The sequence below is a fragment of the Hyla sarda genome, chromosome 2, assembly GCF_029499605.1.
Source record: "Hyla sarda isolate aHylSar1 chromosome 2, aHylSar1.hap1, whole genome shotgun sequence".
Lineage (NCBI taxonomy): Eukaryota > Metazoa > Chordata > Amphibia > Anura > Hylidae > Hyla > Hyla sarda.
Window position 1 is genome coordinate 289094970 of NC_079190.1, and position 25710 is coordinate 289120679.

General features: G+C 44.9%; 2 protein-coding genes across 7 annotated transcripts in view; one reads left to right on the forward strand and one right to left on the reverse strand.

The window, feature by feature from the left end:
- Positions 1-14617, forward strand: part of GPN2 (GPN-loop GTPase 2) — a 32007-nt gene extending 17390 nt beyond the window's left edge. The window contains exon 4 of one of the 2 annotated variants that reach the window (XM_056557412.1): positions 14382-14617. In XM_056557412.1, coding sequence (XP_056413387.1) covers positions 14382-14411 — 30 coding nt within the window. In that variant the 3' untranslated portion in view covers positions 14412-14617. The remainder of the gene's footprint in view (positions 1-14381) is intronic. The other variant, XM_056557411.1, reaches the window with a different exon arrangement.
- A 902-nt stretch (positions 14618-15519) lies between these two features.
- Positions 15520-23419, reverse strand: PIGV (phosphatidylinositol glycan anchor biosynthesis class V). Of its 5 annotated transcripts, none has more exons than XM_056557406.1 (4): positions 23190-23404; positions 20137-20252; positions 18957-20048; positions 15520-17809 (listed from the first exon to the last, which is right to left on the reverse strand). In XM_056557406.1, the coding sequence occupies exons 1-4, from the start codon at positions 23215-23217 to the stop codon at positions 17567-17569; spliced, it is 1479 nt and encodes a 492-aa protein (XP_056413381.1). In that variant the 5' UTR covers positions 23218-23404; the 3' UTR covers positions 15520-17566. The 5 variants fall into 5 exon arrangements, with proteins under 5 accessions (XP_056413381.1, XP_056413383.1, XP_056413382.1 ...); XM_056557408.1 differs by lacking the exon at positions 23190-23404 and adding an exon at positions 22989-23179; XM_056557407.1 differs by lacking the exon at positions 23190-23404 and adding an exon at positions 22796-23179.
- Positions 23420-25710: the final 2291 nt, after the last annotated feature.

Below are 25710 nucleotides of genomic sequence, written 5' to 3' on the forward strand. Positions count from 1 at the left end.
ACCCCTTGTGAGACCATATGCTGGTTTGGGTTCCTCCTAATGCAAGACAATGCTAGACCTCATGTGGCTGGAGTGTGTCAGCAGTTCCTGCAATAGGAAGGCATTGATGCTATGGACTGGCCTGCCCGTTCCCCAGACCTGAGTCCGATTGAGCACATCTGGGCACATGATGTCTCGCTCCATCCACCAATGCCACGTTGCACCACGGACTGTCCAGGAGTTGACGGATGCTTTAGTCCAGGTCTGGGAGGACATCTGTCAGCAGACCATCCGTCACCTCATCAGGAGCATGCTCAAGCGTTGTAGGAGGTCATACACACTACTGAGTCTCATTTTGACTTGTTTTCAAGGGGTACTCGGGTGCTTTCAGTTTAGCTGCCATCTCACCTGAGTAGTTTAACAGCATTTAGAAATATGTTTTACAGCAAGTCCAATGAACATAGATAACAATAGATAGGACCTGACCTATTCTACGTGACCTTTTCAGAGGTGATTCTACAGGGAGGGGGATGCTTATCCGTGAGCAACAGCTACTGTGTGTACGTCTTATCACCTTTTTGTTATTCTTATGTCTGTGATAAGAAGGGCACTACTGAGAAGTAATCTGTACAGGACAGGAAGTCTCATATTGGTTTTAGGCCTAGTGGCCATAAACTGCACTTTAGGTGTACAGTGATCCCTCAACTTAGAATGGCCTCAGGTTACAACATACAATGGTCTTTTCTGGACCATTGTAACTTGAAACCATACTAAACCTGCAATGCCACTAGCAGGCAGGATCAGCAAAATGTATGAATGGCTGGAAAAACTGACCAATCAGAATGGTCGTTTCACTTTTAAAACACCTATATTACTGAAAAGCATGAACTGACTGGCTATCTGGTAGCGCCTCTCTATAGTACAGGGAGGTACTATATATTCTGTACTACTCTTTACCTGTACCAGGGTTAGCTGTTTCTTTGACCCCTTAAAGGGGTACTGCGGCGCTTAGACATCTTATCCCCTATCCAAAGGCTAGGGGATAAGATGCCTGATCACGGGGGTCCCGCTGCTGGGGACCCCCGTGATCTTGCACGCTGCACCCCATTAAAATCAGTCCCCGGAGCGTGTTCGCTCCGGATCTGATTACTGTCGATCACGGGGACGGAGCATTGTGATGTCACGGCTCCGCTCCCTCAATGCAAGCCTATGGGAGGGGACGTGACAGCTGTCACGCCCCCTCCCATAGACTTGCATTGAGGGGCGGGGTGTGACGTCACACGGGGCGCGGAGTCCTGACGTCACGATCTTCCATCCCGGTGGTCGAGATTGACTCAGCCTGAGAACCTCCAGCGGATCCGGAAGCCACTACAGGTGGGTACTGAATGGTAGATCCACGGGGTCACCAGCAGCGGGACCCCAGCGATCTGACATCTTAACCTTTTGGATAGGGGATAAGATGTCTAGGGGCGGAGTACCGTTTTAAGGACATTACATCAAAGTTGGATCAGCCTGTAGTGTGGTTTCCACTTTGATTTTGAGTATCACTGAAGAGATAGAAGTTCGGCTTCATAAACAAATAGAGAGGGCCGCCCGGGCAGGTACAGTGGTAATAATGGGAGATTTTAACTATCCAGATATAGATTGGGGTCCGGGGTTGGCTAAAACTACAAAGGGGCGACAATTCCTAAATTTATTGCAGGATAATTTTATGGGCCAGTTTGTGGAGGACCCAACAAGAAGTGATGCCTTGTTGGATCTGATCATTTCCAACAACGCAGAGCTGGTTGGTAATGTAACTGTGCGGGAAAACCTTGGTAATAGCGACCACAATATAGTTACTTTTGACTTAAAATGTAGAAAACAAAGACAGGCGGGGAAGGCAAAAACATATAACTTTAAAAAGGCAAACTTCCCTGGGCTGAGGGCTGCACTACAGGACATAAACTGGGGGGAGGTGTTCTGAAATACTGATACAGAAGGTAAATGGGACATCTTTAAATCAACTCTAAATAACTATACATCTAAATATATACCAAAGGGGAAAAATATAAACGATTAAAACTAAATCCTACATGGCTGACACATGATGTTAAAAGAGCAATAAACAACAAAAAAATAGCCTTCAAAAAATACAAATCTGATGGGTCAGCTATAACATTTAAACAGTACAAGGAGCTTAATAAAATCTGTAAAAATGTAATAAAAACAGCAAAAATTGAGAGACAGAGACAGGTGGCCAAAGAAAGCAAAACTAATCCTAAATATTTTTTTAGATATATAAATGCAAAAAAACCAAGGACAGAGCATGTAGGACCCCTTAATAATGATAATGGGGAGGTTATCACGGGCGATCAAGAGAAGGCGGAGCTACTGAATGGGTTCTTTAGTTCTGTATACACTATGGAAGAAGGAGCTGACATTGGCCAGGTCAGTGCTGGTAACACATCATGTAATGTACTGAACTGGCTTAATGTAGAGATGGTACAAGGTAAGTTAAGTGATATAAATGTAAGCAAATCCCCAGGGCCGGGTGGACTACACCCAAGAGTTCTTAGAGAGGTAAGTTCAGTAATATCTGTACCCCTGTTCATGATATTTAGAGATTCTCTGGTGTCTGGTATTGTGCCAAGGGACTGGCGCAAGGCGAATGTGGTGCCAATGTTCAAAAAGGGCTCTAGGTCTTCCCCAGGAAACTATAGACCGGTAAGTTCAACGTGCATTGTGGGTAAATTGTTTGAAGGACTTATAAGGGATTACATACAGGAATACATAGGGGATAATTGTATTATAAGTGATAGCCAGCATGGGTTTACTAAGGATAGAAGTTGTCAAACCAATCTAATTTGCTTTTATGAAGAGTTGAGTAGAAGCCTTGACAGAGGAATGGCTGTGGATATAGTGTTTCTGGATTTTGCTAAAGCGTTTGATACTGTCCCTCACAGACGTCTGACAGGTAAGTTAAGGTCTTTGGGTTTGGAAATTTTAGTTTGTAACTGGATTGAACACTGGCTCATGGATCGTACCCAGAGAGTGGTGGTTAATGATTCGTACTCTGATTGGTCCCCGGTTATTAGTGGTGTACCCCAAGGTTCAGTACTGGGCCCGCTGTTGTTTAATTTATTTATCAATGATATAGAGGATGGTATTAACAGCTCTGTTTCTATCTTTGCAGATGACACCAAGCTTTGTAGCACGGTACAGTCTATAGAGGATGTGCATAAGTTACAAGATGACTTGGATAGACTAAGTGTCTGGGCATCCACTTGGCAAATGAGGTTCAATGTGGATAAATGTAAAGTTATGCATCTGGGTACTAATAACCTGCATGCATCCTATATCTTAGGGGGGATTAAACTGTCAGAGTCACTGGTAGAGAAGGATCTGGGTGTACTTGTAGATCACAGACTACAGAATAGCATGCAATGTCAGGCTGCTGCTTCCAAAGCCGGCAGGATATTGTCATGTATCAAAAGAGGCATGGACTCAAGGGACAGGGACATAATACTCCCCCTTTATAAAGCATTGGTACAGCCTCACTTGGAATATGCTGTTCAGTTTTGGGCACCTGTCCATAAAAGGGACACTGCGGAGTTGGAAAGGGTGCAGAGACGTGCGACTAAACTAATATGGGGCATGGAACATCTTAGCTATGAGGAGAGATTAAAGGAGTTACAATTGTTTAGTCTTGAGAAGAGACGTTTAAGGGGGGATATGATAAACGTATATAAGTATATTAATGGCCCATACAAAAAATATGGAGAAAAACTGTTCCAGGTTAAACCCCCCCAAAGGACGAGGGGGCACTCCCTCCGTCTGGAGAAGAAAAAGTTTAGTCTCAAGGGGTGACACGCCTTCTTTACCGTGAGGACTGTGAATTTATGGAACGGTCTACCTCAGGAACTGGTCACAGCAGGAACAATTAACAGCTTTAAAACAGGATTAGATAAATTAATGGAACAAAATAACATTAATGCTTATGAAGAAATATAAAATCCCATCCCTTCCCCAATATCGCGCCACACCCCTACCCCTTAATTCCCTGGTTGAACTTGATGGACATATGTCTTTTTTCGACCGTACTAACTATGTAACTATGAGTATGACTCTATATCCAGGCCTCAATGGTTTGATAAATTTGATTTCCATTGATAATTTTTGTGATTTTGTTGTCGGCACATTCAACTATGTGAAGACAAAAGTATTTCATACGATTAGTTCATTCATTCAGATCTAGGATGTGTTATCTTACTATTCCCTTAATTTTTTATTTTTTTTGGGGCAGTGTATATTGTTAATTGTGGTCATGGCTCGAAGAGTCCTAAGCGAGACCTAAGGAAACTGTATAAACACTGACCGTACTTACCGAACCTGAAAACTGGAGACGTCCAGAGGACCTAAGAAGGAAGAAAGCTAGCGGATGAGGTGTGCTCAAAATACCGCGAGCGTGGGTAGATAGAGGGCATACCCTGGTGTGAGAGTGTGAAAATAAGGGAGGGTTGGGCGGGAGACGCCAACGCAACACACGCCCCTAGCTGTGGGAGAGGGGTGGTTATATACCCCCACGCCACTCCCACAAATAAAGCCAATTAGGCTTAACACTTGTGGTCATGGCTCGAAGAGCCCTAAGCGAGACTTGAGGAAACTGTATAAACACTGACCGTATTTACCGACCTGGAAACTGGAGACTGTCCAGAGGACCTAAGAAGGAAGAAAGCTAGTGGATGAGGTGTGCCCAAAATACCGCGAGCGTGGGTACGCCTGATAGAGGGCAAAGAGTCAGAAATAGGGTACAACTCTAATTTTATTTGAATTTTTCACAAAGCCAACACTTTGAATACACATGCCATCTCGGTGGATGGATTTGGGACATAGCGATCGAAGCAGCCTGAGTTCCAACGACCCAGCTTCTTGATGATATGCGCTGGAGCATTGTGTTTTGAAGCTGCTGAGGCTGCCCCAATCCTGAACGAGTGACCTGATATGCAAGTGGGATCGCGACCCAGGATACTGACTAAAGATCGCACGTGTTTAGTGAACTGAGAGGTGAGAGGAGGAGAGTGCTAACCCATTGACTGGTAGGAGAAGGCTGTCTGCCGGGCGACCAGGAAAAGTGGTGAGGAGTTGTGTGAGAGGGCCTTCGGTCTTGTGGGGTGAAATTGGGACCCCCGACTTCCTCGAACAGAGACAGCAAGGACCTGAGATTGGAGGGGCTATGACCAGGGTGTTCTAGCAACAAAAAATCTAGATAGTGTATGGTGTAGTGACAGTTTGAAATGTGCTGTAAGGCCCCATGGAGGGCTAACTGGTCAAAAAGCCAGGGGCTGCTTTTTGCTCCAAAGGGGAGTTTAGTGGCAAAGTAATATTTGCCTGCCCATTTCACCCCGTGCCACTGCCACAGGACTTGCCTAATAGGGAGAAGCTTTAAAAGCGTCGGTGACGTCCGCTTTGGAAAGCCACGTACGCTTGCCTAGCTGAAGTATGGCCTGTATGGATTGATCAATGGTAGAATATTTCATGGTGAATTGATCAGAGGGGATCAGCGCATTGATGCTGGGGATGTTAGAGTAAGGCGTGGAGAGGTCGTAGATCAGCCTTTTTTTTTATTTGAAAATTTTCCAGTGGCTATCCCCAGCGGGCTAACCCTCCAACAAAGAAAGGGGGGGTACATCGAAGGGGCCGATCATGAAGCCTTTCATAAGTTCGGCCTGTAGCAACTCTGACACCACCGTGGGATCAGCGAGAGCTGAGTGCATTGAGGTAAGGCGATCAGCCCTGTGTGAAACCCCTCACGGAACCCATTCACTAGCCACCTGACACAGCAGGGGTCAGGGTGACTGGCTAGGATGCGGGCAAGGACGCCAGACTGCACCACGCCTAGTCACGCCTGGGTACCCTTTTAAGAACAGATTGAGCTGGAGTAGGCTCTGCAACAGAGGAAACATATATGGAGAAGCCTGCAATTACTGTACATACATGTGGATAGATTAGTTATTGTATATCTGGGTTTTGCCCAGAGAGGGAGAGTTTCTCTGACTGGGGGCCATGGAGGTGTTATGGCTCCTGCTGGTGTTGGGTTCAGCCTGGTCCTTGCTCTGGGGCACCAGTTGGAGGTGTGTGTGGTGACCCCTGCACCAGCTGCATGAGGGGGCTTTCAGACCCGCAAAATGTTCGCAGTAAAGCTCTGTGTCAACTGCTCCACAATTGGTGACATAATTGAATTGAGCGAACGAAGCAGCCGCTTTTGCCGCAAACGACTTGTGGTACTCAAAAAAAGTGGACCCGCCATATTTGTACACCATATGGGCTATTTTATGGAGGTACAAGTCAAGTTCCTCCCTGCGGCTGGGATTGACTGAACATATGATGTCTCTGAAGAGCCCGAAGGCTATGACAAATTCGTTGATGGACAATTTCCTGTTGAGCCTGGCGCCTTTACTCTTGAAAGTAACAGCTAGCTCGCCGCAGGCAACAGTTTTGGTGTCATTCACGTCAGTGGTGGCTATTAAAGGGGTTCTCCGGTGCTTACACATCTTTTCCCCTATCCAAAGGATAGGGGATAAGATGCCTGATCGCGGGAGTCCCGCCGCTGGGGACCCTCGGGATCATGCACCCGGCACCCCGTTTGTAATCGGTCCCTGGAGCGTGTTCGCTCCGGGACTGATTTCAGGCGACCACCGGGCCGGCGGCATGTGACGTCACGCTCCGCCCCTCAATGCAAGCCTACGGGAGGGGGCGTGATAGACGTCACACGCCGCCGGTCTGGTGGTCGCCTGTAATCAGTCCCGGAGCGAACACGCTTCAGGGACTGATTACAAACTGGCTGCAGTGTGCATGATCCCGGGGGTCTCCAGCGGCAGGACTCCCGCGATTAGGCATCTTATCCCCTATCCTTTGGATAGGGTAAAAGATGTGTAAGCACCGGAGAACCCCTTTAACAGGAGGGCCAGGTTGACTTCCTTTCTCTCCAGAATGTCTTTTTTTAATTGCTGCAGGGATGAAGTGAGCGGGTGTGATATTTGGAGGAGGCTGAGGCACACCTGTAGGCGGAGCCTGTGAGGTAGAAGCCACAGGAACTGCCGGGACTGGGACTATGTCCGTGACCCTGGAGCATTCCATGTCCTCCAGTCTAGCCTGGAACCGGATACAGGCGTAATGACCATACTCATCATGGTGTGGAGTTGAGATAACGAAGTACTGGACGCTTGTTCCAGCGCTGCTTCCTGACCTGCCGGGGGGCCGGGTCTGTGTTTAGCAGATTGAACAACTCCCCCTTCCTGGCCGAGACCGGTAAGGGGGTGCCCCTCCTTCTGAGTTCCTGCATCAGCCTGGAGACCGTCCAGGAACGGTAGGAGGGCATGCTGCCCCGGTCAGAAGCTCTGGCTGGGGTTTCAGGGACGGAGAGGGCATCCTCAATGTCTGACAGTTGTGACAGGCTGAGTCGAAACCTGCTGTATCCTGAGTTGTAGAAAGGACAGGGAGCCTGAATTGGCTCGACCAGACTCTCAGCTAGAGGATACACAGGGAGATAGACATAATGAGCGGGAATGAATGGCAGCTGAGTGCCTGACATGATGTAAGCACGGTGTAGTGAGACTAAGAGTAAGCTGTTGCGCTGAAGAAGAGTCAGAACAGCGTACGCAGGGCCCCCCCATGAAGAACGTGTCAGTCAAACGGTTGACCCACTGCTTATGTGTGTCGAGTCGTGTTGCGCTGAAGCAGAGTCAGGAACAACAGACTCTGCCAGGGCCCCGACTGAAGTGAGTCAGACCTGAAGCAACCTGGTGGGTGAGAGGACGCACGAGGCTCTGAAGTCGTGTCAGTAGCAGCATCAATGTGTGAGTGAAATGACAGTGATGATCTGAACAAGAGTAGTAAAATATCATGGATCAGTGAGTACATGTGTGAAAAGCGTACTTCTGTATATGCGGGTTAACGTTCCCCCCCCCCCCCCCCCTATACCTTGAGCTGAAAGGGGAAGCCACTTGTAGGGCTAGAAACCACAGAACCAAGAGCAACAACCCGAAGAATATACACAGGTGCATTACTGAGCTGTCACTTTAAGGAGACTGACATGTACCTAACCCGTAGAGCATGGTTTAGGAGACAAGGAGACCGACCCCTGCCCCCCCCCCCCCCCCCGAAGGCCCCTAATGGCCGTGCTGCCGGGCCCCCCAACTCCCCCACCTGCCGCTCTTTGCAGGAGCGGGGAGAGCTGGCGGGAGGGCTGGGGAGACGGACGGGGTGGTGCCGCTGCTGCACGCCATGACTGTCGAGACCCCGGGGCCCATCCCCCCCGCAGCCCCCGATCACATGCAGACGTTCCGGGTAGCCAGCAAGGGGAGAGCGCCCGAGACCCGGCAGCAGGACGGACACTCGGCGCCCACGTGGAACAGTCTCCTCTGGTGTGTGACGCCACCAGCCAGGGCCACGAAGCCCCGCCACCACAGCCTCGCAGCTGTGCGACCGCAGACCGGAGCGCAGGACATAGCATAGGGCCCAGCGAGCGAACGCCTCACCCGGGGCCTGGAGTGACATCACCTGCCGGGGCCGCGAAACCCTGCCCCCACAGCCTCATGCCCGGCGAGCGGACGCCTCACCCGGGAGCGGGAACCGGACCAGAGCAGGAGCGGTGAGTGACCAAGGGCACCTGGGGGGGGAGTGACTCGGGCATGCAGGAGCAGCGGCCGGCGGGAGAAAATGCCCGGGAGAGTGCAGGGAGAGAAGCGACCCAGCTGGGGGGGTGAGCATAGCCCTGCAGTAGGGAAACCAGGCAGTAAAGGACAAAACATGAAGCTGGGATACGAGGACGGGGGATAGAATCACTCACACCACCAACAACACTCCGGGACGTATGAACTAACATGGTAGACTACAAGAGAACCACTGCCAACGCAACACACTCCCCTAGCTGTGGGAGAGGGGTGGTTATAATACCCCATGCCACTCCTACAAATAAAGCCATTTAGGCTTAACACTTATCCCGTGTGGTGAACGGTGTAAACGTAAAAAAAAGAAAATGGTTCAAAATTGCTGCTTTGTCACCTTTTTATTCCCCAAAAAATTTGCTAAATTGCGGTTTTCTTTTCAATTTTCCCACATAAATAAAAAAAATTTGGTTGCGCTGTACATTTTATGGTAAATTTAAGTGATGTCATTACAAAGTAACTTCAATAGACATAGAAGTGTAAAAAGGAATCGCACCACAATCCAGCTCCAGACCAGAGTAACTTTAATCCATAATGGAAGATAAAGCAGCAAACATAGGAAAAAGGCAATTCCCAAACAAGCGGGGAGGGAGAGCAGCTGCTCTCAGGGGCACACAGGGGGGTGGCAACTAGTTTTGCGTCAGCTGACGCTTCTTCCGGGGGTGGCAACTAGTTTTGCGTCAGCTGACGCTTCTTCCGGCCAGGTGGGTGACACACCTGGCCGAAAGAAGCGTCGGCTGACGCAAAACTAGTTGCCACCCACGTGTGCCCCTGCGTCCTGAAAGCGGTTGCTCTCCCTCCCCGCTTAGTTTGGGAATTGCCTTTTTCCTAAGTTTGCTGCTTTATCTTCCATTATGGATTAAAGTTACTTTGGTCTGGAGCCCGATTGTGGTGAGTGCGATTCCTTTTTACACTTCTGTGTCTATTGAAGTTAGTCTTGCTACTTAATTGCACATGCCGTGCAGAAGCCGCACCTCCACACACCATTCCATTTGATAGCAGCTGGTGTCATAGACTTTCCTCTTTGCCATTATATACTCGGCAGTGCCTGGTGATTTTTTTTCTTTCTTACCTGCATACTTGTGGCTCATTACAAAGTAAAATTGACGCAAAAAACAAGCCCTCATATGTCTGTGCATTGAAATATAAAAGTTATGATTTTTAGAAGGCAAGAGGAAAAAACAAAAATGCAAAAATAAAATGGTCCTGGTCCTTAACCTCTTAAGGACCCAGCCAATTTTCACTGTAGGACCCGGCCATTTTTTGCACATCTGACCACGGTCACTGTCAGTAAGCATGAATAACTCTGGGATGCTTTTACCTTTCATTCTAAATCCGAGTTTTTTTGTGACATATTCTACTTATGTTAGTGGTAAAATTTAGTTGATACTTGCATCATTTCTTGGTGAAAAACTCCAAAATGTCATGAAAATTTTCAAAGTATAGCAGTAATTTTCAAATTTTGCACAATTTTCTAAATCTAAATTTTTCAGGGACCAGTTCAGTTTTGAAGTGGATTTGAAGGACTTTCATTTTAGAAATACCCCATAAATGACCCCATTATAAAAACTGCACCCCTCAAAGTATTCAAAATGACATTCAAAAGGTTTGTTAACCCTTTAGGTGTTTCACAGGAATAGCAGCAAATTGAAGGAGAAAATTCAAAATCTCCTTTTTTTTTTTTTACACTGGCATGTTCTTGTAGACCCAGCTATTGAATTTTTACAAGGGGTAAAAGTAAAGAAATCTTCCTAAAATGTGTAACCCAATTTCTCTTGAGTGAAATACCTCATATGTCTATGTAAAGTGTTCGGCGGGCGCAGTAGAGGGCTCAGAAGGGAAGGAGCGACAGTGGGATTTTGGAGAGTGAGTTTTTCTGAAATGGTTTTTGGGGGGCATGTCACATTTAGGAAGCCTCTATGGTGCCTAAACAGCAAAAAAAAAAAAAAAACACATGGCATACCATTTTGGAAACTACACCCCTCAAGGCACGTAACAAGGGGTCCAGTGAGCCTTAACAACCCACAGGTGTTTGACGACTTTAAAATTGGATGTGTATATAATTTTTTTTTCACTAAAATGCTAGTTTTCCCTCAAATTTTTTTTTTTTTTACAAGTGATAATAGGACAAAATGCCCCCTAAAATTTGTAACCCCATTTGGAAATACCCCATGTGTGGACGTCAAGTGGTCTGCTGCCGAACTACAATGCTCAGAAGAGAAGGAGCGCCAATGAGCTCTTCGAAAGAGAATTTGTTTGGAATGGAAGTCGGGGGCAATGTGCATTTACAAAGCTCCCCGTGGTGCCAGAACAGGTGACCCCCCCCCACCATGTGACCCCATTTTGGAAACTACACCCCTCACAGAATTTAATAAGGGGTGCAGTGAGTATTTACACCCCACTGGCGTTTGACAGATCTTTGGAACAGTGGGCTGTGCAAATGAAAAATTTAATTTTTCATTTTCACGGATCACTGTTCCAAAAATCTGTCAGACACCTGTGGGGCATAAATGCTCACTGTCCCCTTATTACATTACGTGAGGGGTGTAGTTTCCAAAATGGGGTCACATGTGGGAGGGGTCCATTGTTCTGGCACTATGGGGGCTTTGTAAACGCACGTGGCCTTCAATTCTGGACAAATTTTCTCTTCAAAATCCCAATGGCACTCCTCTTCTGAGCATTGTAGTTCGCCCGCAGAGCACTTTACATCCACATATGGGGTATTTTCTTACTCCGAAGAAATAGGGTTACAAATTGTGGGGGGGCTTTTTTTTTTTTCTATTTTCCCTTGTGAAAATGAAAAACTTAGGGTAACACCAGCATTTTAGTGAAAATAATTTTCTTCTTCATTTTCCCATCCAACTTTAATAAATTTGTCAAACACCTGTGGGGTGTTAAGGCTCACTTTACCCCTTGTTACGCTCTGTGAGGGGTGTAGTTTCCAAAATGGGGTCACATGTGGGTATTTTTTTTTTGCGTTTGTCAGAACCGCTGTAAAAATCAGCCACCCCTGTGCAAATTGCCAATTTAGGCCTCAAATGTACATAGTGCGCTCTCACTCCTGAGCCCTGTTGTGCGCCCGCAGAGCATTTTACATCCACATATGGGGTTTTTCCGTATTCAGGAGAAATTGTGTTACAAATTTTGGGGGTCTTTTTTTTTTTTTTTTTTGCTTTTACCGCTTGTGAAAACAAAAAGTATGTTGGTGTAAAAAATTTTTTTTACACTAACAGGCTGGTGTAGCCCCCAACTTTTTCTTTTCATAAGGGGTAAAAGGAGAAAAAGCCCCCAAAATGTGTAGTGCAATTTCTCCCGAGTACAGAAATACCCCATATGTGGCCCTAAACTGTTTCCGTGAAATACGCCAGGAGCGCCATGCGTATTTGAGGACTACATAGGGGTGGACATAGGGGTATTCTACGCCAGTGATTCCCAAACAGGGTGCCTCCAGCTGTTGCTAAACTCCCAGCATGCCTTCACAGTCATTGGCTGTCTGGAAATGCTGGGAGTTTTTGTTTTGCAACAGCTGGAGGCTCCGTTTTGGAAACATTGCCATACAATACGTTTTTCATTTTTATTGGGGGGGAAAGGAGAGAGACAGTGTAAGGGGTGTATATGTTGTGTTTTATTCTTTATTATGTGGTAGTGTAGTGTAGTGTTTTTAGGGTACATTCGCACTGGCGGGTTACGGTGAGTTTCCTCGCTCGGAGTTCGCGCTGCGGCGAAAAATTTGCGAAAGCTCAAACTTCATGCAGGGAACTTACTGTAAACCTGCCCGTGTGAATGTACCCTGTACGTTCTCATGGGGGCATGTACTGACAGACATGTGCATGCTGCGAGCTGAAGGCACACTGGTTGGAAATCCTTCAGTTAGGTTCTGTTACCTAACTCAGTATTTTCCAACCAGTGTATCTCCAGCTGTTGCAAAACTACAACTCCCAGCATGTACTAATCGCTGAAGGGCATGCTGGGAGGTGTAGTTATGCAACAGCTGGAGGTACGCAACTACAACTCCCAGCATGCCGAGACAGCTGTTTGGGCATGCTGGAATATGCAGTTTTGCAACACCTGGAGGGCTAGAGTTTAGAGACCACTGCAGTGATCTCCAAACTGTGGCCCTCCAGATGTTGCAAAACTACCAATCTCAGCATGCACAGACAGAAAACTGCTGTGTGGGCATGCTAGGAGTTGTAGTTTTGCAAGATCTAGAGGGCTACAGTTTGGAGAACACTGTGCAGTGGTCTCTAAATTGTAGACCTCCAGCTGTTGCAAAACTACAACTCCCAGCATGCCCAAGCAGCTGTCTGGGCATGCTGGTAGCCCTCCAGATGTTGCTAGGCAACTCACCAGCTTCCGTAGGAGCCAGGGAGCCAGCCACATGACATCGCCGCCGGCCCATCACAATCGCCCGCAGTCTCCGCAGATCGGTAAGTGACCTTCGGTGCCGGTCCCTCTTGGTTTCCCCGTCTATTGTGGGTGGGCAGAACGGGGAAACCGAAAGTAATTCCGCCCCACCCCTGATCTGCTATTGGACGTCGCGTCTATACGACCAATAGCAGGGATAGGAGGGGTGGCACCCCTGCCACCTCACTCCTATCCCTTCAGGGGGACCGTCTGTGTCTTGGACAACCGCGATCCCCCTTATATTCCGGGTCATCGGGTCACCATTGACCCGTAATGACCCGGAATCGCACAAATCGCAAGTCTGAATTCATTCATTCATTTGCGCTGATCGCCTGGGTATTTGTGCGGGGTGCCTGCTGATTGATATCAGCAGTCACCCCGGCACGGGGACTGAAATTCCCACGGACGTACATGTATGTCCTGGGTCCTTAAGACCCAGGGTGTCAGGACGTACCTGTACCCCTGGGGTCCTGAACAGGTTAAGGGATTAAACAGTAATAAGGTAATTAAACAGAAATTTCCATCAAGGTTAGCCTAGGGGAAAAAAGTGGATTAAGGGGAAGGGTATGGGTAACTATTACTAAAATCCTCCATTTTTATGTAAGTTTAAATGTTTTTTGTTTTAAAATTTTGTCTAAGTTTGTTTTAAAGGCTTTAACTACTTCTACACGAGAGATACTTTATCACAGATTCACAGTTCTTATAAGTAAAGAAGCTCACCTTTTACCTCTGGTGACTGAACATTTTTCTATGTTCTGGCAGTCATGCACCTATTTGTACAACCTCCATAGTTTATGGAGCCATATGTTTTAAAGGGGTAATCTGCCCTTAGACATCTTATCTCCTATCCAAAGGGTCTGATCACAGGGGTCCTGCCGCTGGGACCCCGCGATCTCTGCTGCGGAACCCTGCTGTCATCACTGCACAGGGCAAGCTTGCTCTGTGCATAATGACGGACGATACAGGGGCCGTTCCCTCGTGACATCACGCCACCTCCCATAGACTTGCATAAAGGGGGTGGGCAGTGACATCATGAGGGGGCGGAGCCGTGACGTCACAATGCTACGGCCCCTGTATTGCCAGTCATTACGCACAGAGCCGAGATTGTGGGGATCCCCAGCGGTGGGCCCCCCCGCCATCAGACATATTATCCCCTATCCTTTGGATAGAGGATAACATGGCTAGGGATGGAGTACACCTTTAAGTTATACTGTAGTCACTCCGTGTACAAGGTATAAGGCTTGTAGTTTTTTTTTTTGTCTGTTAAATAAACCTTAACCTATCTTGCAGAACACTGGCGTTTCAGGAGAAATATGTTGAAGAAGAAAAAAGAACAGTGGAAGAAGAAGCTTTAAACTTGTGATAACCAAAGTCTCAAGTCTTATTTGTAAATAACAAAAAATACTACTGGAATGGAGACAAACCTTGCAATGCCTGGTCTGCTTTATTCGCTCTGTGTGAGAACTGTTTGTTTAGCTTTAAGAGTGCGTTCACACGCTAGTAACTAGCAGCAGGTTACCAACTGAGTTACGCTACCATTCATTTGAATGGGTCCACGGACAGTCCGCAAATCTGACACTATTGGGGACTGTCTGTGGACCCATTTAAATCAATGGTTGTGTAACTCGCAGCGGGAAACTTGCTGCTAGTTACTAGCGTGTGAACGCACCCTAAAAGGGTTATCTAGGAATAGAAAACCAAAGCTAATTTCTTTCAAAAACAGCTCCACGTCTGTCTCCAGGTTGGGTGTGGTAATACAACTTTGCTCCATTCACTTCAATGGAACTGAGCTGCAGAACCACACCCAACCTGGAGACAGACAGCGGTTCTGTATTTCTACTCCTGGATAACCCCATTAAGTTTTCTCTTCTTTTCCTTGACTGGAATCAATCTCCTTTTGAAACTTAAGTTACAGTTCTCACACACAATACAGTAGGGGAAGTAAAGCTGTACTTGAATAACGCTCTTTAATGCAAAGACAGTATTCTGCAGGTTTTGCCAAAATAATATAAAACATTATTTATATTTTTTACTATAAAACAGCAGAGCCATCATTTATAATTACAGTCTTCTCAGCAGCTAATTGACTGCAATGTCACAACAAAGTATATGTAAGACATTCCCGTTTTTACACAAACACTCGTAGCTTTTTGGATGGGTGTTTTCTAATAGGTTGGAGTCTGATCCTAGTGTTTGCTGACATCGATTGCAGAGAGCTGTTAATAATTTTGAATACTCAGTGATTCAATTCCCTGATGTGTTCAGAATAAGCCATTGAGTAAATATGTTGTAAATAATTTTTTTTGTATAAAGAAAATAAAAAAATAAAAAAAAGTTCTACGCTGTTTTTCTATAAAAGGGCACTTTTAATCAGCAACAGCTAAGTCTAATGTTGCTGTTCAGAGAATGTAAAATGGAGGTCTAGAAATGTCAGAATTAAGTGGTTGCCTGGAAAAGTCTGGTATAACCCTCCACAATCCTATGAGACTTCAGGGTTTTATACCAGACTTCTCAGGACAATCGTGGCACTTTGACAGTGTTATTAAACGGGGTACTCCGGGGGAATTTTTTTTTTTTTCAAGTCAACTGGTGCGTGAAAGTTTTGTAAATTGCTTCTGTTTAAAAACCTTAATCGTTCCAGTACTTCTTAGCTGCTGTATGCTCCACAGGAAGTTCTTCTTTCCTTTCTGTCTGACACCTCTGTCCATCTCGGGAAGTGCCAGAAATCCCCATAGTAAACCTATCTTACTCTGGACAGTTCCTGACATGGACAAAGGTGTCAGCAGAGAGCACTGTGGTCAGACTGAAAAGAAATTCAAAATGAAAAGAACTTCCTGTGGAGCATACAGCAGCTGATAAGTACTACAGGGATTAAGATTTTTAAATAGAAGTCATTTACAAATCTGTTTAACTTTCAGGCATTAGTTGATTTAAAAGTAAATCTACAAATCTGATTTAGTTTTGCTAAATTAAAGGAGTACTCTGCAGAATGATTTGGTGCAAACAATCAACCTGAAGGATGCGTATTCCAATAGATAAATTAGGAAATGGATAAATCTGATAGAATACTGTCACCATACGTCAATGACTGTTTTAGCAGAATGCCTTCTCTGGCAAAATTATAACTACCGCAGTTATGGGTTAATTATCGGCTTCAAAAACACTCACTTTTCTTCATCCCAGAAGCGATTCTGAGATTAGTTTTTTTCTAACAAATTTTAGTTAATACATGTTTTTTTTTGTGGAAAAACTCCAAAATATTGTGAAAAGTTTAAAAATGTCTGGCATTAAAAAATGTTTATTTTGCATTCACTGTGCATTAAAAATTATTTATTCTGTAGGCCGGTACAATTATAGTGACACTCAATTTCTATAGCTTTTTATGTTACTTTTCCTTTCTTTTTTTGTGTTATGCCATATTCCGACCATGCTTCCTACTGATCATTTTTATTTCACGTTCAGCTTGTGGGATTAATATCAATTAGTTATTACAAACATGGCAATCCCTATTATGTATAGTTTTTTTGATATTAATACAGAGCTTTATTGGGAAAGGGACATTTTTACTTATTTTTTTTACACTATTTATTGATTAACCTTTTATTTTTATAACTTTAGTTTTTTTAACCTGTTATACTGTACTCCAGCACAACATAACTGTCAGTATTAGGGTATGTTCACACAGTGTTCTGCCGTAATTTGCTGGAAATTTATTTCAATGGGAATCCGCAGTCCCATTCTGACAGAAGAATTTCTGTGGCATAAATTCTGCTTTCCATGCTCCATCAAAATATGACTAGTCTTTTATGTTTTTCGGCATTACATTGAAATCAGTGGGGCTTAAATTTCAGAAGAATTCTGTGTTTAGATGACACAAAAATCTGTAATTCCGTTCAGCAAGCTTTACTGAACAAAATTTGTGGAATTGAGGAAATTCTGCCATGTGAACATACCCTCGGGCTCTGTTTACGCGATTGAATTTCCGTGCAGAAATTCTGAAAGGACATTCCACTGCAGCAGAGAACTTTTGATTTCAATGAGATTCTTCTGCACTGTGCACACAGCGTAATTTCACTCGATCACATCCGTCATGCTCTGTCCCATAGAGCTGAATTGAGGGGGCGTGGTGTAACATCATGAACACTGCCGCCCGAAGCCGGCGTTCTGAACATAAATGTTCAGAACGCCGGGGTGCCAGCCTGGATAGGCTGTGTAATCAAGACTGGACCCGCCTGCGATCAGACATCTTATCCCCTATTCTATGGATAGGGAATAAAATGTCTAGGGGCGGAATAACCTCTTTAAGGGGTTATAGAGCTGAACAACTGTAGGTCAACTTTGATCAGGCAAGTTGAAACCTCTTAAATCCTGTTACAATGGTATTCCTTACAAATATATAGCTTTACTTATAGTTCACTTACAGTTTGTCAAAAATAAATTATGATTTATAAACACCCACATCCAAAATCTGCCTTTTATGTCCAGGGGAGAAAGTTCACATGTAAAGCTGTTCCAATTACCCAGTATCCTAAGAAATAACCTAAAATAATTTTTGTCCCTGGCTGAAGTGAAGTCCATCCAATAAGAAATTGAATGACTGGGTTGTAGATAGTTTTACATTTCTTGAGGCTCCAAATCCATGGTTCATTCTTGTGCACCACATGTGAACAGAACCAAAAGAGCACAGGACACGATGAAAAAAGAAGCCTCGTGAGCACCTACAATGAGAATAAATATTAGAATAGAACACTGTTCTAATTTCAAAGTGATATTGAGTATGATTGAAATATATCAAACAGCATCTGTATATAGTGAAATCCGAAACTGCTATAAAAAGTCTTCTAGAGCAGTGATCATAAAGGATGGCAAATATACACAATGTATAATCGAAATAAAAATCTGTTACATTAAACATGGTCTGGATTAAGTTTTTACTGTACTAATCTAAAAAGCAATTAAATGCTATTTAGGCATGGTGTGTCATGCTTTTGAGAAGAACCAGAAACATGTATCACTCATCAACCAAAGTAATGCCAAGCGTGATAGTACATGCAAGTATACAATGGCATCCAATTTTGACTGTTTTAAGTGTGTGTATATATAAAATATACAGGGATATTCTGGAGCCTGGGTGGGGGTTATTAAGGGCAGTGTGGGTGAAATTAATTTATTTTGTGTTTGCAATGTGTACAATGCACTGGATTTTTTATATGGTTGCATGACGTGCTAAATATGGTTCTAGTACTTTTTTTTTATGGGATGAGGATATGAAGTATGTAAGTCACCCCTGCCGCCCCATAATCATCGCTCTGTCCCTAAGAAGACAGAGCAGAGCGGTGACACAGGCTGTCAATCATGCCAAGGGGGACTAGGTAAGTATAGCTCTGCACCCAGGGGCCTACTTACAGGGCAGTGAGGGTGACTTATGAACATCGCTCCAGGTCTGTTGAATCACAATCATGGGGCCAAGAGTATCGTGATGTCACGGCTCCACCCCCATGTGACGTCACGCTATGCCCCCTCAATGCAAGCCTATGGGAGGGGGCGTGGTGGCTGTCACACCCACTCCCATAGACTTGCATTGAGGGGGTTGAGCGTGACGTAACACTGGGTGGAGCTGTGATGTCATGATACTCTTGGCCCCGTGATCGTGATTCATCAGACCCGGGGCGATGTACGCTCTGGAGGCTAATGATAGCGGGGTGCTGCATGAAAGACTACGGGGGTCCCCAGAGGCGGAACCCCCGCGATCAGGCATCTTATCCCCTATCCTTTGGATAGGGGATAAGAGGTCTTAGGGCCAGAGTACCCCTTTAATAAAAGTGTATGTACAGAACATGAAATGGTATATAAATATATATTTACCTGCACATGCATACACAGGAATCCAAATGCTGTTAGTGCTGCAAGATGTGCTACATGGACAAACACTTGAGGTCCATAGAATCCATTTGCCTGTTTACTCTTTACTTTGCACAGGCCCAGCGTTCTGCATAGCTCCAGATTAGAAGACGTGTATTCCAGTATTGCAGATGTACTTAAAATTAGAACAGGTAAAGCCAGCAGGAAGTTAGGCAACTGCTGTAGCTTGAAGTATCGAAACAATCCAACATCCCAATATTCATTTTGTATATGTGAATATGCTATCGGAATGCTAAATGAACACCAGGCAGGAATAGATTCCTTTTGCACACGGTAGCCCTTTTCCAGTGCTAGTTGTAGAAGTTCTTGAGGTATTTGATCATTTTCAAAGGACTCAAGGCAAGACCTCATATAGCAATAGCCTTGAAAAAGCACAATAGGTAGAATAACAAAAAAAATCCCAAATACCGTCCTCGTCACCAGCCTGCAATTACCTTTCCTCTGTACTGTTGCCTTTACAGCTGAATACAGCAAGAAACCAGCATTAACCAGCCCATTGGAACGTGCGAAAGATGCAAAAGAGAAAAAAGCAGAGCCACACAGAGTTCTATTCTTCTGGAGCTGCCACAACCCAGTGAAAGTGGCTAGTGCATAGAGACTCTCAGAGTAGGTAGTAGACATAAAAATGGAAACTGGGCACATACAAAATAGCAGGGCTGCAATAAATGCCAGACGCCGTGATTGCAAAGTCACACATCCAAGTAGGTACAAAGACACTGCTGCCAGGGTAGAACAAACACAGTTTAGACAGGCAGAAGAAATCAGCAATCGGCTACGTAGTCTCAACAGCCCTGCCAATGGCAGAAGTGGTCCTCGCGCTAGACCTCCAATAATAAGAGGCAGTAAAGGGAAGAAAGCCATATTGTGCTCATAGACATATCCATGCTCAGCTATGAACAGGAAGTGTTCTGCATCCCATCGTCCTAAACCACCAAAAAAGAGCTCAACTACATGATCTCCAAACATACTTGGTTCAAGCCTTGGTGGGGAAAAGGCATCAGCGCTGTGATCTGGTATCAAGAGGTTAAATACAACCTTGTGAAGAAAAATAGAACAAAGACACATAAATAATTGTATATCAGTTATCTGCCATCAACCCCAGTTACCTATTAAATCTTCTCACCTGCATTAATAATGTTAGGCCGCGACACCACAGAGAGAAGCGAACAACCTCCTGCAAAAAAGGGTCTTGGCTCCACCACGTTTTACAGTTGCTCCAGTACCATCCCATGACAGGCCCTAGGGGTAAGACACCGCAAAAGGACAGAATATGGTTATGACATTATATAATACAATTCATATTTTATGGTCCAAAAAAAATGGAAGTGTATCTTATTGTACATATACACTGTGCTCAGCTGGTAGCAAAACCAATAATTGGAGAAATGTTGGACTCTATGGCTGAGTTCACACTTGGAATCTCAAATTCTATCTGGAAATTCCTGAGTGTGGCCAGTGCCGACTAAATCAGTCAGCGCAATGTCAGCAGTGTGGAAACATAGAATTTGTTCGAGCGAATAGTCTGCCTCAAAAACTCTGCAGTGTCCACTATGCAGCAAAATCCCATTGCCAGCAATGCAACTGGAATTTACGCTGGAAATTCCATAGTGTGAACCTGGCCTTAACCCCTTAATGACAATGGACATAAATGTACATCCTGGTGTGGCGGTACTTAACGCACCATGGTGTACATTTACGCTTTGTCATGACCATGAGCACCGGACCGGTGCTCGCGTCATGCGTGGCAGGTCCCGGCTACTATCAGCGGACAGGGACCCGCCAGTAATTGCGGACATCCGCGATCGCATGGATGTCCGCCATTAACCCCTCAGATGCCGTGATCAATACAGATCACGGCATCTGCTGCAGTGCGGTACTTTGAATGGATGATCAGATCGCCCGCAGTGCTGCCGCGGAGATCCGATCATCCAGCATGGCGGACGGAGGTCCCCTCACCTGGCTCCGGCAATCTCCCGGGGTCTTCTGCTCTGGTCTGAGATCGAGCAGACCAGAGCAGAAGATGACCGATAACACTGATCAGTGCTATGCCCTATGCATAGAACTGAACAGTATTAGCAATCAAAGGATTGCTATAGATAGTCCCCTATGGGGACTATTAAAGTGTAAAAATGAAACTACAAAAAGTAAAAAAAAAATTGAACCCCCCCCATTAAAAATGTAAAATGTCCTTTTTTTCCCCATTTTACCCCCATAAAGTGTAAAATAAATATATATATATATATATATATATATAAATACATATACACGTTTGGTATCGTGGCGTGCGTAAATGTCCGAACTGTTAAAATATAATGTTAGTGATCCCGTACGGTGAACGGCGTGAACATTTAAAAAAACAAAAAAAAACGCAATATTGCTGCTCTTTTTGTCACATTTTATTTTATATACATGGCGCAACAAAATGAGCCCTCTTACCACCGCTTATACGGAAAAATGAAAAAGTTATAGGTCATCAAAATAGAAGGATTTTAAACATACTAATTTGGTTAAAAAGTTTGCGATTTTTTTTAAGGGCAACAATAATAGAAAAGTGTATAATCATTGGTATAATTTTAATCGTATTGACCCACAGAATAAAGTACATGTCATTTTTACCGTAAATTGTATGGAGTGAAAACGAAAGCTTCCAAAATTTGCTAAATTGCAGTTTTCTTTTTCATTTCCCCACACAAATAGTATTTTTTTTGTTGCGCCATACATTTTATGGTAAAAGGAGTCATGGCATTACGCAGGACAACTGGTCGTGCAAAAAACAAGCCCTCAAACTAGTCTGTGGATGAAAATATAAAAGAGTTACGATTTTAAGAAGACGAGGAGGAAAAAACAAAAATGCAAAAATAAAATTGGCCTGGTCCTTAAGGGGTTAAAGGACATCTGTAGTGCAATATAACTTAACCCCTATCCGAAGGATAAGTGATAGGTCGCGGGCGGGTCCGAAAGCTGGTGCCCCCCTGCGGTCTCCTGGACGGGGGCCTCAGCAGTATAATGGAAAAGGGGGCGTTCTGTCCCTGCATGACGCGGCGGCCAACACGCCCGGTCCATGTACCCCATAGAGATACACGGGGGGGGGGGGGGGGATGTGGGGCGCGCGTGTCTAACCCAACTTTCTGCTGGGGACAACACTCCACTTCCTGCAGAATGCAGCGCTCGGACGTCCGCGATCTATAACTTATCCTTCGAATAGGGGATAAGTTATATTGCACTACAGATCTCCTTTAAAGGGTACCTTTCATCAAAAAAAACTTTTTATATATTATAGATTAATGTATGCAGAATAACTTTCCAATAGCATGTTATAAAAAAATATGCCTTTTTGTATTTAATTTTCCACTTTGAAAAAATGACCACTAGGGGTCTCCCTACCAGTCCTTTTTTATAGATTTCAGACTCATGCAGGAGTCCTAAATCTCAGACTGCAGCCGGGACACAGACAAACTCCCTGACAGGGAGCAGTGGTGAGTTTGTCTGTGTCCCAGCTGCAGTCTGAGATTTAGGACTCCAGCATGAGTCTGAAATCTATAAAAAAGGACTGGTAGGGAGACCCCTAGTGGTCATTTTTTCAAAGTGGAAAATTAAATAGAAAAGCATATTTTTTTAATAACATGCTATTTGAAAGTTATTCTGCATACATTAATCTATAATATATCAAAAGTTTTTTTGATGAAAGGTTCCCTTTAAGGTTCAAGCAAGTACCATCTGTAGAGGTTCATGGAAATAAGCATTGGAAATGAAAGTCTCATTGACCGAGCTATTCTGAACACCTCCATTCATGAACTCATTCCTTCTTCTGGCAGAAATAATTTCCTCATCGGATGTTCCGCTATGACAGGTGAAATGAGCAGCTGCTGCAATCAGAATCCATTCAGAATTAGTTCCCTTTGCGTTTAATAATGTTACGTGACAAAAGAAGGTGGAAATCAAATGTATTTCCCTCTCCCCAATGGCCTTACTTACAGATTACCACTAGGGGCCGCTCCAGTCAAACAGAAAATGTTTACACACTTGGTTTACTGGCAGTGTCGGGCTATTTCAGTAACCGTGCCGACACAATCACCTCATCCCAGCGGCCGCATTGTAGCGTATACATCTTATACTGTATATAATCCCATACATCGCACACAGCAACAAAACCCCCAGCTCATGAAAACGCCTTACCTGTGTGGTCTACAGTGTACTTCCGCATACGTCATATCCGCCCACCAAGCGTTACTATTACGTCAGTGGAGCAATGCTCTGCTGTTGTGCAGTAATAATGGCTGCTCAGTGTATGTGGGGCGCCTGTAGATACGCTAGTTGCAGTGCTGAACATAAAACGCAATATTCAGTGTTGTGCAGAAAACGCATAATTAAGTATTCCCACCATATCTGCTTTGTGCAGACAGGGTCTCATGTTAGTCTGCTTTTCCTCATCTTTTGGCTTCACTAGAAACTGAACCTGGCTCTGGTGTTGAGGCATTACCTGCAGTGCACATACACATACAGAAGGTCTGCTTCACATGCTCATCTAAAATCCACCCTACACTTGTAGTATATGTGTTAAAAAAAAAAAACACAACTATATATATTATACACATATATATATATATATATATATATATATACACACATACATATATATATATACAGACACACACGCATATATATATATATATATATATATATATATATACACACACACACAACTACTTTATCCTTAACCCCCTTAAGTACCAGGCCCATTTTGGCCTTAAAGGAGATCTGTAGGGCTCTGAACTTTATCCGAAGGATATGGGATAAGTTTTAGATTGCGGGGGGTCCGAGCGCTGGGGCCCCCCGCGATCTCCTCTACGGGGCCGCTGAAGCCGGCACGCCCCTCCATGAATCCCATAGAGATACATGGAGGGGCGTACCGGCTGCCGTGTCATGTGGGGACAGAACACCCCCTTTCCTGTACATTGCCGCAGCCCTGTACAGGAGATCGCGGGGGGCCCCAGCGCTCGGACCCCCGCAATCTAAAACATATCCCCTATCCTTCAGATAAAGTTTAGAGCACTACAGATCTCCTTTAAGGACCAGAGTGTTTTTTGCACATCTGACCACTGTCACTTTAAGCATTAATAACTCTGGAATGCTTTTACTTTTCATTCTGATTCTGAGAATGTTTTTTCGTGACATATTCTACTTTATGTTAGTGGCAAAATTTTCGTCGATACTTCCATCCTTTCTTGGTGAAAAATTCCAAAATTTGATGAAAATTTTTTTACATTTTAAATTTTTCTAAGGCTGCTTTCCCACTATGAGCATTCATCCGTTATTAAATGTCCGTTTTCTGTGTAAAAACAGATGTATAATAACGGATGAAATAAAGGGTGCTAACGGATGAATAAATATTCATCCGTTACGGATATCCCTCATGTATGGCCAAACACCTCTGCCTACAGACTCCCACAGCCGGGACTACTAGTGCTCCCATCATGGAACAGACTTGTTTCCATGATGGGAGTAGAAATTCCCTGGCTGCAGACAGCTGGGGAGGCTACATTAGTGCTTGTACTACTACCCCCATCATGGAACAGAGTCTGTTCCATGATGGGGGTTGTAGTACAGGGGCTGAGGGATTGATTGCACCGGGTTTCACTTCTGAGACCCGATGCGATCAAAAGTTATTAAGCAGGGGAGCGGGTGGCATGGTCCGCAACCCTGCGATGTATAGTGTGTTTTAACTCTCATTTTTAATCCCCCGCGGGGAGCCCTGAATGGCCGGTACTGAGGAGCCAATCAGGGCTCTCAGCGAGAGATTGAAAAATGAACTTTGGGATTAGCAGGGGCCCTATCTATATTAAAAGCTCTGTGGGGGGGGGGGGGGGGGAGGGCAAGATATATAGTGCTGCAGAGGGGGCAGATATATAGCCTATATATCTAGCCCCCCAGCTGCACATTAAATATATACCCCCGCTGGTGCATTAAATATATACCCCCGCAGCGCGTGTGTATGCTTCTATATACCTATGCCACTGCAACGCTATATGTGAAAAGCATTCTAGCAGCAGCATCGGCCACCCAATAGTGCTGTAGTGGCATATGTATATAGAAGCGCTGTGGGGGGCAGATAACACTATTTGTCTGCCCCCCACAGCTCTTCTATATACATATACCCCTGCCGCCGTATGATTGAAAAGTATTTCTATCTATTAGCAGCGCATAGGAGAGCGAAGGGGAGGAGCAAAAGGGCTGAGGGGAGGAGCGGTTCGGTTTCTGCATGGGTTCGGAAATCTCACCTCACAACGGGAGCCGGCTCTATGCGCTGCTAATAGAAATACTTTTCATTCATACAGCGGTAGGGGCATTTGTATATAGAAGAGCTGCGAGGGCATATATACATGCGCTGCGTGGGTATATATTTAATGTGTCGGCGGGGGGTATATATTTAATGCGCAGGCGGGGGTCATATCTAATGCGCTGGTGGGGGGCTAGATATATAGGCTATATGTCTGCTGCCCCCCCCCCCCTCTGCAGCGCTATATATATATTGCCCCCCACAGTGCTCTTTGGCCCCTGCTACTCTCAAAGTTCATTTTTCAAGCTCTCGCTGAGAGCCCTGATCGGCCATTCAGGGCTCCCCGCAGGGGATTCAAAAATGGAAGTTAAAACACACTGATACATCGCAGGGTTGCAGACCATGCCGCCCACTCCCCTG